Source organism: Ostrea edulis, chromosome 9 (genome assembly GCF_947568905.1).
Source record: "Ostrea edulis chromosome 9, xbOstEdul1.1, whole genome shotgun sequence".
Classification (NCBI taxonomy): Eukaryota; Metazoa; Mollusca; class Bivalvia; order Ostreida; family Ostreidae; genus Ostrea; species Ostrea edulis.
The window spans coordinates 20,226,133-20,244,058 of NC_079172.1; the positions used below are offsets into that span (position 1 = coordinate 20,226,133).

General features: G+C 35.4%; 2 protein-coding genes across 3 annotated transcripts in view; one reads left to right on the forward strand and one right to left on the reverse strand.

Annotated features, from left to right (window-relative positions):
* The first annotated feature begins 743 nt into the window (after positions 1 to 743).
* On the forward strand, positions 744 to 9,763 carry LOC125660254 (uncharacterized). Its single transcript, XM_048892086.2, has 3 exons — positions 744 to 759; positions 6,147 to 6,626; positions 6,690 to 9,763. Exons 1-3 carry the CDS (start codon positions 744 to 746, stop codon positions 9,686 to 9,688), a joined length of 3,495 nt encoding a protein of 1,164 aa, XP_048748043.2. The 3' UTR covers positions 9,689 to 9,763.
* Positions 9,764 to 11,136: 1,373 nt separating this feature from the next.
* The window catches only part of LOC125657686 (uncharacterized), a 125,610-nt gene continuing 118,820 nt past the window's right edge, over positions 11,137 to 17,926 (reverse strand). For both annotated transcript variants that reach the window (XM_048888413.2, XM_056148799.1), the window contains 7 exons: positions 17,731 to 17,808; positions 17,228 to 17,430; positions 17,050 to 17,120; positions 16,861 to 16,926; positions 15,073 to 15,196; positions 13,929 to 14,002; positions 11,137 to 13,632 (listed from right to left, as the gene is read on the reverse strand). In XM_048888413.2, the coding sequence (XP_048744370.2) occupies positions 13,591 to 13,632; positions 13,929 to 14,002; positions 15,073 to 15,196; positions 16,861 to 16,926; positions 17,050 to 17,120; positions 17,228 to 17,430; positions 17,731 to 17,808 (658 nt within the window). In that variant the 3' untranslated portion in view covers positions 11,137 to 13,590. The remainder of the gene's footprint in view (positions 13,633 to 13,928; positions 14,003 to 15,072; positions 15,197 to 16,860; positions 16,927 to 17,049; positions 17,121 to 17,227; positions 17,431 to 17,730; positions 17,809 to 17,926) is intronic.

Here is a 17,926-nt window from a genome sequence, read left to right on the forward strand (position 1 = left end):
TCTGAATATTTCCCTTCATATATATCTACCACTTTCTACGTCCGCCATTATTCCATGATGCTCTGCAGTTAAATCTGTTTTAACATCGAACTTATTCCCACCTTCTTCTTTCAAAAATGGAAAGTTCTAACATTATATCGTTAGATTTGCAACAGTAGATTTAAGCCCCCCCCCCTCCCCCCTCTTAAATGTGACCTTATGCATGGTGCATTTCTTGGAGTTTATTCAACAAAGGACAAACGCTCAATATGATAAAAAATCTGATTTTCACGATTCATATTTCAGTATTAAAAAGCGTAAATTTTGTCCCAATATTGGCTATATATCGAATAAAAAGGGAAAGGAAATTTGCGATCCGGTCCGGTCCAGTCGCCACGTCTGATTTTTCTTTCTTGTGTGTACTTTTTTAAAACATATTTATTGGGGGGTGGGGGAAGGGGGGTAGTTGAACCTGGTGTCGATTCTCTACGTCACGTCACATCAAACCTAAAGACAGACGAATTCGGCGCCATAAAATTTGTGAAGTTTCACTGTGACGTTTCACTCAATGACCAAAGAATGTAATTACGTCACAATAACCTAACAGCTAGGTTTAGATACAGGTAAGTCTTGACAATATAATACACATGTGCATCTTTGTACCGATGGGTTTTTTTTTTACCTCCGTAAAATTTAACGACGATCGCCCATTTGTTTTGTAGATGTCTTGTCTGGTTCTACGAGCGTCGTTTGAAGAGCACAGTATGGATGTCATAGGAGGTATTTAGATATGAGCGAAAATATATCCCTAAGTTTATTTATGGGTCTTTTAGATGAAATCGTCGTAAGGTTCATGGATAGTACTGTTTGAAAACTGAAGCGAATGATGATATTGATAAAGCGCGTAAAGAAACACAACCTATGCTACTATATTTGCTTTGAAAAAAACCCATAAGATTATACGGATGATGGCGCATGTTGAAGTTTTCTTCATCTTATAATATCATTCAAGTTATTAATCAGAATAGATAAAACGTACATGTATAACTATAAGAGAAATATTAAAATCCTGTATTAAACACCTCAAAACAAAAGTGCGTACCATCTATCCTTCTGTGTTTAGTAAAACAGAATTTGATTTAAGAAATAAATCTTATAGCGCATGAAAGTTTTCCGTATGATTTTTAAAGATTTTAAAACAATGAGTTTGAATAATAAAATATGATTTTGTCTTTCATGCAGAAATCAAAAGAATTTTTCACCCAATCGATCAATATCGCCGTAATTTCATCAAGACAATGAATATTAAATTTAAAAAAAAAAGAATTAGATAGGTTGCATGAGGAGTATGTTTTGGTTCCAGCTGACAAAGCTTGTAATGACATTGCCTTTGTTTATAAGGCTCATTATTACAACTGTATTGTAAACGACAATGGAATTAATTCCACATATGGTAATCCTACTTTTACTCCAATTACCCTTTCAAAAGATGAAATTCTTGAAAACCATGCTTCAGTTTTAGACACATTTAATATCCAAATCAATGGGTCGGATGAATATGAGTTACCGTACCTATACTGGATTCCTAAACTTCATAAAAACCCCTACAAACAAAGATACTTTGCTGGATCCAGTAAATGTTCTACAAAACCCCTATCTTTCCTCCTCACGAAAATATTAACAGCTGTAGGGGAGAAACTTCAAACGTTCTGTGCTATGACATATGCCAGAAGTGGTGTAAATCAAATGTGGATTCTAAAATAGAACTTTTAGTGAATTTGAAATCACAAAACATTTCTCAAATTAATTACTTTTCGGGGGTTGACAAAATACGGACGCACGGAAATAGTAAAAAATAGTACAAATCACGGATTCATTTTGCACGGATGATAAAACTTTCAGTGCATTTTTTAATCTAGTATTGATTTGTGACTTCGAACATACTTTTAATTTTTTTTGTTGTGTGCGCATGTAGGTAGGGGATATCTACATGTAGGTAAACTAAGGAAATTTTCCGAGCAGTGTAACTTTCATCACATTAAATAAACCGGCGGCATTTACAGACGGAAGACTATATTTCTTTTATAATGCAAGTATAATATTTTATTTTAATCGTTATTTCATATAAATTTGTCGATATAATTCTGTAACAATGGTATCCGTGACTACAACAATCTGTCCGTGATTTGTGATATGCAATTTCCGTGATTCTGTGGCTAAAAAGAAAATCTGTCCGTGTTCCGTTATGCCTACATATTCTACCTACATATTCCCCTTAATATATGGAAATGACTGTGATGTTTATGCGCCAACCATCAGTAGAATTAACATTTGGCATAAAATCATTTTGTACTTGTATAATGTACAAAGTGTCACCAGTGGTTTCATTCACGATATCAAAATTCAACACTTAGTAGTAAACAAATTAGGAAGTAGAAAAAACAATCAAATGTATGGATTGAAAGGGTTTGAAAATGATACATGATGTTGTTAAAATTCTTGTGATTCTTTACGAGCATTTTGTATAACAAGTCAATACACATATTTACACTTTTAAATTAACTTGATTTGTGTTATTAATTTTTATTTCCGTAAATCACGGAAATTGCATACAAATCACGGACAGATTTTTGGGATGAAACAATTACAGTGACGTCACAATGCACGGAGAATATCAGCGACTGGTAGATCCTAACCACAGACAATAGGAAACATTTGCCGTATTTTAAATGTCGCTGGTGTATTATGTAAGGGTTAATGTACGAGTATCGATCCATTCCTTAAAAGTAATGGACCGAGACCCCGAAGGGGCCGAGGTCCATTGCTTTTAAGGAATGGAGTGATACGAATACATTGACCCACTTAAAATCCACCTTAATAAAAACTAAACTTTATGCATTTTAATCATGTCTTACGTTTTTCATTCTTTTGTTGTATGCATTTATATCTACTTGTATAAAGGTTGACCTACTTTCCGAACACTCCATTCCTGAAAAATAATGGAGTGTTCGAACAAAAGAATGACGTCATAGGTGGATTTTAACGGTAGTTACGTAAATGTATCGCTTGGTTTCGAATTTACTATCAAAGATTATATATAAAAGTTGTAAAAATTACATCGAGGACGAATACCACTTTATATTAACTTGCCCTCATTACGAGGAATTTCGTCATAAGTACATGTATATCAAAAATTATTATTGGCAAAAACCATCTGTTTTCAAATTTGTACAATTATTACGTGTTCAAAATGTACACGAACTTTGTAATTTAGGGAACTATCTATGTCTTGCACTTAAGTTGAGAGAAAACCTTGTTTAAAACTTATTCTCCGTTGCTTGCTTGAATTTGTACACAGCCATACAATGTCATTTTTATATATTTATGAAATTGATGTGATAAGACATATGTCTTAAGCAATAAAGAGTTATCATGCAATAAACGCATAATGTTTCTCAAATGATTCGATACGCAAGAGCTTGTTCTGCGTATGATCAATATTTGAATCTAGACAGTGCAGTCTACTGACAAACAAGTTAATGCAACAGAGGTTACAACAGTCTCTTTTAAAGTCAGCATTTCGCAAATTTTATGTTCGTTATAACGATCTAGTTTGACAATACAACCTGTCATACGGTCAAATATTGTTTCATACATTGTTAGACCGTTCTTTACACACTGATTTTGACTACGAATAACTCTGTTTACCTGAACAAGATATAGGGCTCACGGCGGGTGTGGCCGGTCTACAGGGGATACTTACTTCTCCTAGGCACTTGATCCCACCTCTGGTATATCCAGGGGTCCGTGTTTGCCCAACTCTCTATTTTGTATTGCTTATAGGAGTTATGAAATTGATCACTGCTCGTTATGTTCACCTTGTTGGAGTACAAAAATTTATTTTTAAAATGAAAATTTAAAAAATGTAAGTTAGTAAATATTCTTCCATTTTATCACGGTAGTCAGATGTGTAAATTGATATCTGTAATAGCAGTAACAACTCTGAGAAAAAGTATTCATCAACTACATTCATTGAAAGTTAGTCTTTCTAATCATTCCAAAAATCTTTAGATTTCTACAATGATGTAATAAAAATCACTTACAGCGGAAAGTCAGAAACACTTTAGAATGCCGTCAATGCAGGATGAATTGGACCCCCTCAAATGTTTTTAAGCAAAATGAAAATAAAAAATTAAATAAAGATGCGGGTTTAACCTTGCATTCACACAATTCAATATGCAAGAGCTTGCTTTTTTTTTTTTTTTTTAACCGAGGCAGGCTACCGACAAACAAGTTGATTTACAGGGGTTTCAACAGTCTCGTTTAAAGTCCGTGTTTGCCCAACTCTCTATTTTGTATTGCTTGTAGAGTTACGAGATTGATCACTGTTCGTTATCTTCGCCTTTGATGAAGGAAAATGCATCTAAAACATCATATAACTATTTAAGCCATATTCTCTCTTATCAGCACCTACCTTTCCGAATCTGTACCAATATCTTCTCGGGCCTTAGTCGCAACCGAATTAGCACGGGAAATACTGAAAAGGTGTGACTTTTCGTGACGCACTGAAGCTATACATCTGTTGAAGTTACTGTTGGTGCCCATTTCCATTTCTAACGGGAGGGGGGGGGTCTGATTTGATACTCCCACTTTATATCATGTCCAAAAATAAAAAACCTATTTGCAAAATGATTTTTATGGAAGAATCCTTTTTAAAAACGAGTTCTTTAACTTGAATATATGTCTAAGCAACATATTGCAATATACTTTTAATGTACACATGTACATACAAAATTTGACTTGATATATCGTTTTGACAGATGATTTTTCCATTGTTTTTTTATTACTATCATTTCAGACCTATTTTCAGGGGTGTGTTATTACGGGCTGCCAAGAGGCGGGTCTTTTTTGATAAATCACCCCCTTTTCTGATTTTTTCCAAGTTACACAAATGTTTTGGTATATTTTTTCAATGCCAAATATGCCATAATTTTTCATCAGTCTTAATACATGTATGTCAAATGACACATTTTTTGTGCCAAAATAGGTGCAAATTTTGCGATGTGGCAATTTGTCATTATATATTGTCTGTACATTTTACTTGTAGGTAACTTAAATTACTTATATTCGATTCCTAGTTTGTGTTCCCTTTACTGTCATTTATTGTATATGTAATAAATGACCTATTTTATTCTTTAAAGGGTGTGATTGGTTTTTTTTTTTATTTAGTACAGACAGTCAGGTATAAATACATTTAAAGATTACGTCGTGTTTCTGATGGATTTGTTAATAAATTATTTTTGATGTAAAAGGAATTTCCGTTTCATCTGTCTAACGTTCAGATTAATTAAATATCAGTAGCAGTAATGTTAAATAGGTATTTTAAGGTGTACTGATTGTTACGATAATTTTGAATACATAATCCGATAAACCCACATGGCACAACTGAGTGGGATTTAGGTCGATATAAATTCAAAGATGATCGCGAAATGACAAGGCAGAAATGAGTACTGGGTTAATTTATCTACTCATATGATAATAAAAAGTAAGAAGTTTATGTTAGTAACAACTTTTTTGGGAGATTTTTGAATTTGTAAACAACTGATCGGAGGTGATCGGATTTATTTTCTATTCTTATAAAAGTGTGTATCGGGATCCATCTTCAACGGTTTCTTCAAGAATAGTCTAAAAATAGTTAGGACCATCCAGCCCTCTTATGCCGTTTCACTCATATATCTACAGATTTGCAGAACCTGTAGTTACAACTGATAGTTTTTAGCGGCCCATTTGACGCTTGCGTCAATATATTTTCTTGTTTTCTTATACGTGCACAAGACACACCCCTATATAGTATATTTGAGAACGGTGTTTATTTGTACCCAAACTTTGGCATCACACTAGAGTTTCGAATGAGCTGAAACATTAGATAAACTTCATAATGTATTTAAAAAAAATGTCTGTTGAATGGCGATCCGGGACAACATACACATGTTCCGTTGGACTCGAGCATTTATTATTTGTGCGCGCGTCCCCAGTCAATAACTCTATATACTGTACGATTTGAAGTATTTTGGTATGCCATACACATTTTGATTTTTGATTGCACAATTTTAGGGCAGATAAACTCTCTATCCTCTGATATAACGATTATTTCTTTGATATTTCAGATCATTTTACAGAGGAACCTATTGAAGAAATATCATTAGAATGGGACTGCTTTTCACATGAAATCTATGACATCACGTGTCATGGAAATGACGTGGATGGTTTTTACTGGGCTGACATCAGTAAAATGCACCACCCCATCTCACCTGGGTTTTCTTCCGGAGATATTGGACAGGACCCCTTTATCCAGAATCTGCTACAAGATCGAAATTCATCGTCGCAAAGAACAATTTGGACACCTTTCAGAGAAAATGTGCCACGAAGAGAAAATTTGGACGACCATTTATCATCGTCATCTTCGTCGACGGATTACTTCAGTTGTTTTGATTCCGATTCTGATGATGAATGCAAGAAAGAATGGCATCATTTCGACGCTGATTTCTCTAATTTGAACCTGTGTCTGAATATCTCCGTCTCACACAAACAAAAAGATCCTCAAATTGTCATCACAGCAAAAGCTGAGAAGAAGAAACAATTGCCAAGTGAAAACAGCAGCTGGATATCCGAAGAGATTGAAGACGGTGATATGCTCTACGATACCACAGTGTTATCATCGTCCCTACATGTATGCGTTTCCGACGACGAGTTCATCGACCTTTCGGCTCTGCAGTCCATGATAAACAAACAAAACAACAAAAGCGTAATGCGGTACCGTCTAGTGCATATACCAGAGATGGAATACACACTCGATGATGAAGTTTCGAAGTCTGAAATTGAAAGTGCCATGCCATCATGGTGTCAAATTTTTAAACCTCTTAACGAAATAACTGAAGCTGCAGTTGTAAAACACGACGTAAAAAATCTTGTACATTCATTCGAGAATTTGATCAAAGCAGAAGAGGAGGAATGTAAAGCTTCGTGTACGAGTAAAGGAAAAACAAAGCACGTCGACTTGGTCGTTGAAACTGCATTGGATGAAAGAGTAGAAAAGAATCTGAGAACAAACACGAGGGAAACTGTTTCCACATTTACCACCAAATGTGAAGATGTTTCTGAAGATTCTTTCCAAATATTTCGAAAGATAAGCGAATGCGTTATGCAAGATATTATCACCAAACTAGAATTGGACTCCCAGGCTGACCTGTCTACCTTGGACGCTGGACAAGTCTTGTTCAATAGCACGGCAATGGAGTTTGAAAACAACCATGATGATAAAATCATAAAAAGAAACAGGTATTTGAACATCGAGGAAGGTATTGAAGCTGAGGTCGACAACGACGGTGGGGAGATGATAATGGCGTTACCTTTAGGAGGTAGACAAATTGAAAACAAAACAAAACTTGCCATTCAGACACAATCCACAACTGAATCAAGAGAACAGGTCAAGAACATTGTCTACATCAAGGAAGAGTTTCTATTTCCACACAGCATTCCAATCCAGATAAAAGAGAAGTATTTTGAACAGAGCGAGGAGCGCTTCCTCGACCAAGTAGTACCACCGTCATCTGGTAACATTGATGTAGAGAATGCCAGCAGTAACACTAAACAGCAGCTAGAGTGGAGCAAGCAAGGTCAAATTGTGTCCGTTGAAGATATCCTGTTAAAAATCCCTCGTGAATATGATGTCTCTAATGTTGCTACTTCAAAGGTGGAAACACGCAATCTTTTGGGAGAACAAGCTGCTAGCAACTTCTACCAAATGTCTACAAAAGAAGAAGTCAATAACATCTTTTCTTCTTTAAATGAGGACACAGGGGTAAAACATCGAGTTCTGAAGGAAAAACTGGCTGAAGTCGAACCTGTAGAAAATGGTTCTGCACGTCCTTTTATACAGAAAGAAGTGGACACCAAGTGCAATGTAAGAGAACAAAGTATTAGACCTGTTGATAAGGTATGCTTGAAAACAACTAGACCGCAGGAAAAAGTGAGATACCATTATTCACCTGTTCATGTAAAGAAAGACAACGTATGCCAAGATAAACAAGATCAAATCGTACACAGCAAAGACAATGCATCCACAGGTACGAAAAAAGAACGTGATGATTTATTCGAGTCCTTAAGGAAACCTTTTCTGGCGGTGCAAACAGGTGATGGACATGGTCTTATAGGTGAAAAACAAATAAAGGATGGGAATGTTACAAAGCACACTAGAGAGGAAAGGTGTGGTACAAAGGTGAGATACACACAAAAATGTCTCTCAAAATCGAAACAAGAAAATCCACAAAAATCTCCACAGGAACTTGCGAATGTGCGCAAGATATCAGAACTCTTACAAAGAATTGAGAAAATTTGCGATGGCAAGACAGTGCATCTTAGACAGGAGTACATCGTCGGGGAAAGACACTGCGGTAGTCCATCCGATCGGTTCTCTTTCTCCTCGGAAAATAATGGAATGGAAAATGCTTCACTTCCTCCAGAAAGTATTTACTCTAAAACTGCACCCATGATTTCAACGACTTACGGTGCATGTAAAGTAAAGAAAACAGAGACCGAGTCGACACCAGCATCCAAAGAAAGAAGCGGTATCGTACCTGTAAAAGAGTGGGATGAATTACTCGGGTATAGACCCAGAAATAAAGCACTGAAGCTTCAATACGAGTCCAACAAATGTACAATAACAGTGGAGTACTGCCATACAGAGACGGCAAACAAAAACATATCTTCCATTAATAAAGATCAATCCTTGGAGATACCACATCAATCATCGGAGAATCATAAGCCCCTGCCAATTTCAAAATATACCAAGACAATTGTCGAAGATGGGAAAATTCTTTACAAGAATACGAAAAGCTGGGGTACACAAAGTAAAGTGGAAAAAGTATGCAAGCTTTCCGAAGTTAGTCAATCAGAAATACCTAGGATAACCTACAGAACGTCCCGAAAAGAGGTAACTCAAAACCAACAGCCGACTAAATCTGATGTGAGGAAGGATGAGGGTAGGATGAATGCAAGTAGTTACATAAAACGCGATTCAGGGAGATTTGACTTGAATAGGTACATCAAAAAGAAAGGGGACAATACAATAACCAGAAAGAATTGCGAAAGGAATATCAGTAACGAGTCATACTATTACACAGCGAAGATGTTAACTATTCGAGTCATCGCCAACGCCAAATTAGAAATTTCGAGGGAGTTTCTTGAACAAGATAATGTCAAGCAAAGGTCAGCAAATCCTGCAGATCCTTTCCAAACATCCACAGGCTGTCATGCAAATACGTTTCACGAAAAAAGATGTAGCAATCGACCAAAAGAGCCTTCTCAATGTCACTCTACCAAAACCAAATCACAAAGAAAATGGGATAGAAAAGAATATCCAGCAGAATCCCAAAGGAAATGGGATAGAAAAGAATATCCAGCTGAATCCCAAAGGAAATGGAATAGAAAAGAGGAACCAACAGAAAATGAACTATCAAAAGAAAAGATTGAGTCTAGCAACAGATGTTTCACGGGAAAACGCCAAGCAAAGGATTACAGTGTTGATTTCGAGTCCACTCAAAGCCAGAGGAGACCAAAAGTATGGCGTGAAGAAGCTGTCAGGAGAAATGACTATTTCCCCAACTCTCCAATAGATCTGAAACGAAAACAAGTTCAATTTGATGTCTGAAAACATTAGTTCATTTATTATTTGGTAACATTCAAATCAAAATGGAAGTTAAATTTTTCTTGTCACAAAGTTGTAATAAATACACCGTTTTCTTGTTCTGCATGTTGATTTAGATGACAAATTAAGTTGCAACACGAAAGTTTCAGCTATCAATGCCCAGGTTTGCTAACGAGTATGGGAATTCTCGGAGAAATCTGCGAAAAACTTTGGTGAATTTGATCCCACCATGTGTTCATAAAATCCATCTATATTGCCAAATCATTCTATGTAACACTCTCCCCCCAAATAAACATTTTAAAAAAACAAGAGGCCCATGGGCCACATCACTCACCTGAGTCACCTTGGCCCATATCTATATATTTTCCCTACATAACTTCGATCCCTATTGTGGTCCCAACCTACCCCCAGGGGCCATGATTTTTACAAACTTGAATCTGCACTATGTCGGGACACTTTCATGTAAATGTCAGCTCTTCTGGCCCAGTGGTTCTTCAGAAGAGTTTTAAATGACCCCACCCTAGTTTTGTGATTATCTCCCCTTTGAAGATGGCATGATCCTTCCTTTGAACAAGCTTGAATCCCTTTCACCCAAGGATGATTTGTACCAAGTTTGGTTGAAATTGGTCAAGTGGTTCTGGAGAAGTTTACAGGCAGACGACTGACAACAGGTGATCAGAAAAGCTCAGGTGAGCTAAAAACCAATACGACAAGCAAACTTAAGGCTGTGGTTTTAGATTTCCAATAGGATTTTTCAATTTCCTGTATATTTTCAAAATATATTCACAGATGTCTTTTGGAGACTCTATATTGGACAGATTTTAACCTAAGTCAGGGATTGAAGATATTTTGGTATGGAATGTGTTTGGCACATTTTTCTGGAGCGGTTTATATTAATGTTTTGGACATTTTTTACTGGAGTGGTTTGTATTAATGTTTTCGACATTTTCTTCTGGAGTGGTTTGTATGTATGGATCGGTCCCAACTACTCCACAAGAAACTTTTAATGCTTTCCGTGGATGGTGCTCAACAATATTAATTGGATGATCAGGACCATTGTTAATTAGAGGTACGAAACGAACCCAGCAGTGGAGTACATGGAATTAATGAAAGATAATAAAGGACTATGATTTATCTATTATATTTCATTTTTGTCTTGAACATTTTTATCTTACTTTTAAAAATCAATCCACAGTTAAAGATGTAGAAAGTCAAATAATTTACTTTCTATTGGCACATTTATATCCTGTTTGTGTGGGTTTTACATCTGCAGCTATAGATATTGTGTACTAGCTGGTAGTTTTTAATTAATATACCATATTGAAGAAAAACTAAAGTATAGAGTTGTCGCACATTTGCCAGCAAATCATTTCTAATTTCTCCGTAAAACACCAATACCAGTAAAAGTATGTGTGTCACTGTCAACTAAAAACAACCCCCCAAACACTGACAACTTTATTATCAAGTTTATTAAAATTTTCTCTAAAGAGTTATCAAAAAGAGAAAAGGGATCAACCCTAAAAAAAAAAAATGTCACAAATAATTCAATTGATATACAATATTCCAATATATATATCACAGACACGAGCCACAGAAAGGTCATGACCTGCAGTGACCATTGGTGAGATTTACTAATATTACGCAAAATGTGTGGTTACATGTATATATAAATAGCAAAACAGTACATGTATGTGTAAAAACAATTGCGTTCAAATAAAATAAATAAATAAAGATGATAACAGTAAATGTAACAAGCATTTTTAATTTACAAATTATCAAACAATTAAAATAAAAACATATTAAACATGAAGCATGTTCAGGCACATTTGTTGCACAGGTCTTGTACATGTAAATGTTGCTGTAATCGTGGAAGCATTTCATCTCCACTCTGCGTCCCTTACTGCAGGACTTCAAATTAACATAAACTTGATGAATATGTACGGTATATTGCATGTAATAATTGGTAGCAATTATGCTCTGTGGTGAAAATGATGTTTAAAATATAAATGCTGGAAATGAATACAATTTTTATCTTTCATGGTGGTTTTTATTTGCGATATCTTTTTAAATCCGAGACAAATTACAAACTTCCAAATGATACATGTTTAATAATGATAATTACATTAAGCTTCAAAAACATTTTATGCCAATTTGTAAATTTTCATAGATATTTAATCTACATATATGACATTACTAAAGGTTTGTTAAATCAGACTGTTTGATCTTATTTTTGGTACATTAAATTTGTGAATAAGGTCAAATCAAAATGCCATCTGGCTCATTTAGATGCACTTGAATTTCCCCCTCAAATATCATGTTTGTAGAAAATAAAAATAAATTTAAAATTCCTGACCATCATACTCAGTAGAAAACCCCCTAAACCAAAGGCCTAAACTAAAATTTTGTCCCAAGGCCTAAACTAGAATTTTGTCCCAAGGCCTAAACTAAAATTTTCTACAAGGACTAAAACTAAATTTTATTTGTTTCTCCTTTTTGACCAACCATGATAAAAATCCCTGACCCTTTATTGTATTGTGTCATTTCTTCTTCAAGTGTGAGCTTAAAGTTTAGCATAACCTCCATCGAAAAACATATAGGACTAAAAGTAAAATAGAGCCCTATTCATCATTAGATATGATTTGAAAGCCCACTACAAAATTCTTTGTGTATCATTATTTCTATGGCATCTGAAAATTAACCAATTTTTAAAACTTGTATAAATTACAGCCAATCATCATCCACATTTGTCTTCAGAATTATAGATTATAGTTGTAATCAGACACCATTTTCACATCAATATCAATAAATGGTGCCTGATCAAGCCAGCACTCCCAACTTAAAAAACAAACATACAGTAAAACACCATTATAGTGAACCTCCAGAGCCAGCGAAAAACAAACTTCATTATACAGTAAAACAGTTATAGTGAACCTCCAGAGCCAGCGGAAAACAAACTTCATTATACAGTAAAACACAGTTATAGTGAACCTCTAGAGCCAGCGAAAAACTGTTCTTCATGATATCCAACAAAGTTTTCGTTATTTTCCCTTCATAGGGTACTAAATATTAATGACTTCACAATAAGTGTGAATTTGTTATAAGCATGTTCATAATAAGCATGTTTTACTGTAAAATATATTATTGTTGAAAATTGCAAAACTATGAAATTGCATTGTAAAAATATGAATTTACACCATGACTAAATAGTGACATCATGGTTTTGAAACAAGGTAGTATTCCTTTGTTTTACATAGCAATTATAAATTCTATCTGAAACTGCAAGTTAAGAGGGGTGGGGGGGGGGGGGGGGGGGGGGGGCCAGAAATAATCACCATCACACACTGTATTTTTTGCTTCATTCGTTAAATGTTCCTATTTAAAATCCCTGACTTTTATATAGTAGGTTACAAACGGGAAAACAATATTTTCCTGTAATAAACAATTCAATTAATTCTGTATATTGACATCTAAACCATGATATTCATTGGACTACAAGGTCCACTAGTTTAGGCTAACTGACAAATAATGTCAAGTTGACGCTATATAACATAGGTGTTAATGACAAATGAACTGACAGTTAACATTAACTAACCTTTGTTAATTGGATCATAGGGTCTCTAAGAAATAAATAATTGTTGTAAGTTTCATCTACATTGTACATGTATGTAACAAAGTTATCAAAAAGTGTTCATCAACAAGTTTAACAAGTGCTAACTACAATTTTAAAAATGGACGGAATATGAATAATCTCAGTAGTTATCCATATCATTCTTGGTTTTACAGCTTTGATTGTTGATTCTGGAAGGAACGGAGCATCACTTTGTACAAGGATGGTTTAATAAGAAAACTACATCACATGTAGTTTATTTTTATATGTGTTTTTTTTCTTCCATCTGCAGAGATGTCTATCCATTGGTCAGATAGTATCTGTCAAAGTCTGATGTGCTCTGTAAAACATAGAGTGTAAATATATCATTATTAGTCTTCATCACAGGAAAATATAAACACCCCCTACAAAAAAAATAAAAAACCCCAACAATGCAGTAAGGCATCTCCAATATCAATACCACAGATACCCTGGATATGTTGAAATGAGTTGGAAGTCCCAGACACATTTTCTTGATGTATTTTAACCTCAATATCTCGAACCCTTGGCTATCTCAAAGTTTTTTCTTGACCCCATCAATTTTGAGATAACAAAGTTTGACTATACCTTTTGGCCTTAGAAATGAAAAATACTCACATCAACAAACGATGGTGTTCCTGAAAATGACACATCCATATTGTGTGGACTTTGATCCATCAAGATGGTAGAACCTATTACAAAGGATCTCAATATTAATTCACATAGTTACAGTCCCTATATCTATTTATCTAAGGTCCTGAAAGGTCAAGGTCACAGCTATGTTAAGTGATAAACCCAGACTAAATCTGTCACAACTGAACTAAGTCATGGTTAGATGCATCATGAACACACTAATTAAAATTTTGTGAACTGGTCAGATGCATCGTGAACACACTCATTTTGTGAATATATTCCTAAATCTGTATCGAAATGACACCACCTGTCCATGGGGATCAATGGTAGTGGATTTTGTGAGCCACCCTTACCCACAAATTTGCATTCCAACAAACCTCGATACACAATTCTAAGTTTCTTTTTTAAAGGAAATTTTTTTTTTTATCCTGGTTGCATGCATCGGATACATGTATTGTGTAGAAAAAGTAAGTTATCTGTCATACTATTGATTTTGCGAAGACAAATGTGGGCTGTTTATTTCAGTTAAACCCCCCCCCCCCCCCCCCCCCCCCCCCCCCCCCTGTAAATACAGACAGTATTACAATATAATTGCAGTCACAATATATAATCAATTTACAGTCCAACACAATAGAAAGCATCATTAATTGCATCAGTTTTCTGTGCATATTCCTGTGAGTGTCAATTAACTAGTGGGCATGGATTGGTTTAAGTGTTAAAGTCACACATGAAATTACGTCATAACGAACCAGTAAAAATTTGGTTCCCAACAAGCAATGATGCTTCCTCAGTACACTAAGCATAAATCTCACATTTGTAATACATGTGCATATTGCTGTCTTAATCAATATAAGGTGGGTAACTGTTGCCACAACATTTTGTAATTAACACATGAAACACGTCAAGTGGATCCCTGACGTACGATGTGTCGTAAATGACTTACTGGGATTGTCGTCCATTGTGTAGTGGGCAGACCTGACGTACGATGTGTCGTAAATGACTTACTGGGATTGTCGTCCATTGTGTAGTGGGCAGACCTGACATACGATGTGTCGTAAATGACTTACTGGGATTGTCGTCCATTGTGTAGTGGGCAGACCTGACGTACAATGTTTCGTTAATGACTTACTGGGATTGTCGTCCATTGTGTAGTGGGCGGAGAGCGTATACTTCTGATAGTTCCTCTCCATCCCGACTTCCTGCCAATACTGGTTGATGTCCGAGTCTGGTATTTGGACATTGTATATCCTTATCTGAAATGTACAAGAACATAATACAATTCTATGCACACCAGAAATCATTCTTGAATAAATCATTTCATAATTTAACAAACCTACAGGTACAGAATGTAGTTGGATGTCATGAAAGAAAAGATTCCTACTAATCAAAAACAGAACATCATATAGTATAGTCAAACAAGGTTACAGCAAACACATTTAATATAATGAGTTTACACTTACACAAAAGTGTTTTTCATTCCCTCTAGTTTAAGTGTATACAGTTAAACATGGTTACAGCAAACAGACTTATAGTGAATTCACACTTTGAGTGAGGTGATTTTCATTTTCTGAAATCATATGATGACCTCATTGGATATAACAAATTACATTTATAATGAATAAAAATCATTCATCTCCAGCACTTTACTATAAGCAGGGTTCGAAATTAACTCATGTCCGTAAGTCCGAGACTAGTAAAAAACGTGTCGGACTAGTAAACTCTCTATAGCACTAGTCCGTACGGACTAGTGAAAATCTGGAAATCAATCTTCAATCGGTAAAGATTTTTAGGAAGATTTGTCTGAGTCTCTTAGATGTTTGAACTTATGGTTGATTACCTGCATGGTTAAGTGTTTGCATGACTATGACATCCTGATCTTCCAAACACATGGAATGCGTTCGAGACCGTCGTTCTTCGAACGTGCACAAATTGTCAAATTCCTGCCGATTCCGAACGCTGACTACACATCATGAGAACGTGTTCTAGGTGTAAGAATTGCAAGTAGTGTGGTCTGAGAACATGCACGTTTGTGCGCACATGTTCTCGTCATTCGCGACTCTAACACAGTAGTTCATAACACTGTCTATAGCTCATGACTTGGTCAATCGAGTGAATTTTATTGACTTTATTGATAAAATTTCGAACTCCTGTGACTCAAAAATCTGAGCACCAAAACTACAGGAACATCGATCTCGAACGCACTTATGGACATTTATAAAAGGATTAAGTCGGAGGTTTCTGACGATTTTAAATGCGAAATAAAATATAGTGGTCTCTTTTTCTTCTGTAGGTGTCAGAAATTGAATTGTTTGCAACTGTGATGTGTTTGGTTTGATTAAAATGAAGATCATTTTATGATATACTGGACGGACTAGTGAAATGCTTTGCGGACTAGTGAACATCAACAGTGACTAGTCCGTACGGACTAGTGCTTGAAAAAGTTAATTTCGAACCCTGTATAAGTATGTTTTAATGTAATTGTTTGTCCCCAGCACTTCACTATAAGCATGTTTTACTGTAATTGTTGGTCCCTGGCACTTCACTATAAGTGGATTTTACTGTAACTTTTTGACCCCAGCACTTCACCATAAGTGTGTTTTACAGTAATTGTTCGTCCCCAGCACTTCACTATAATCATGTTTTACTGTAATTGTTTGTCCCCAGGACTTCACTATAAGCGTGTTTTACTGTAATTGTTTGTCCCCCAGCACTTCACTATAAGCGTGTTTTACTGTAATTGTTTGTCCCCCAGCACTTCACTATAAGCATGTTTTACTGTAATTGTTTGTCCCCAGCACTTCACTATAAGCATGTTTTACTGTAATTGTTGGTACCCAGCACTTAACAACATGTATAAGCGTGTTCTACTGTAATTGTTGGTCCTCTCTGTTTTTTCTGTAACAGGTATTGCACTTACATCATCCAGTTTCCCTGACAAGTAATTGCTTCCATCAAATCCCATGTACAGCACCAAGTTAGAGGTCTACAAGAACCAACACAATGTCAAGTCTCTTACAAATTGTTAAAAAAGCATATATTAAGAAGTTCATGCTTTATTTCTTTGAAATTCACATTGACAACAATTTCCCACTGTTCCGTAACTTACCCAAGTGATTTCAGTCAGGCCTGTTGACTCCACATCTTTGGTTCCATTGACAAAAAGCGACAATGTAGCCGCTGAAAGCAATATAAAGTGTTTATATTCAAAGTAAAAGCATAGTCTCTGTTTCATGTATGTCAGTCACTTACATAATATTTTATATCCAAACTATAATCTAAATTACCTTGAGCATTGTATCTCAGCAAGATGTGATTATATCTGTCTGCTGTCACAGGGGTGGTTCCTGTGACGTTCACTGTCTGTAATGTGCTCTTGAAAACACCTCCCTCCACATAGAGACACAAGTCACTGCTATTGCTACAGATTATTGGCAGTTTTGTGGACGGGTAGCCACTTGGAAGGTTAACCCAAGCTTCCATTGTAAAACTGAAAAATCAACAAAGGATAGTAAAAATTTAATTAAACTATTTGAAACAATGCATCATTATTTCTTTATTCTTTAATCAAGTATTCGAAGCAATGCATCTCTATAATTTCTTTAATCAAGTATTTCAAACAATTTCTTTAATGAACTATTCCAAACAATGCATCACTATATGTATTTCTTTAATCAACTATCCCAAACAATGCATTACTATTTCTTTAATCAGCTAATATATTCTCATCAATATGATGGGTTTGCATTAAAGGAGGAAGTGAAGAGGAGATGGAATTCTGGGACTGCACCTTTTCTCTATCCTCAGACCTGTCATGTTTCCTATGATGCCATACGTCGATCCATCCAGTGATAAAGCCATGTTGGTTCTGTAAGAGTTTGATTCAGTAGTTACCATCATTCAGGTGATCCAGTTAATTAAAATTCCATAAAAAAATCTCTTAACAATACAGTAATTGAAATTTAATAAAAAGTTCTCAATAATAA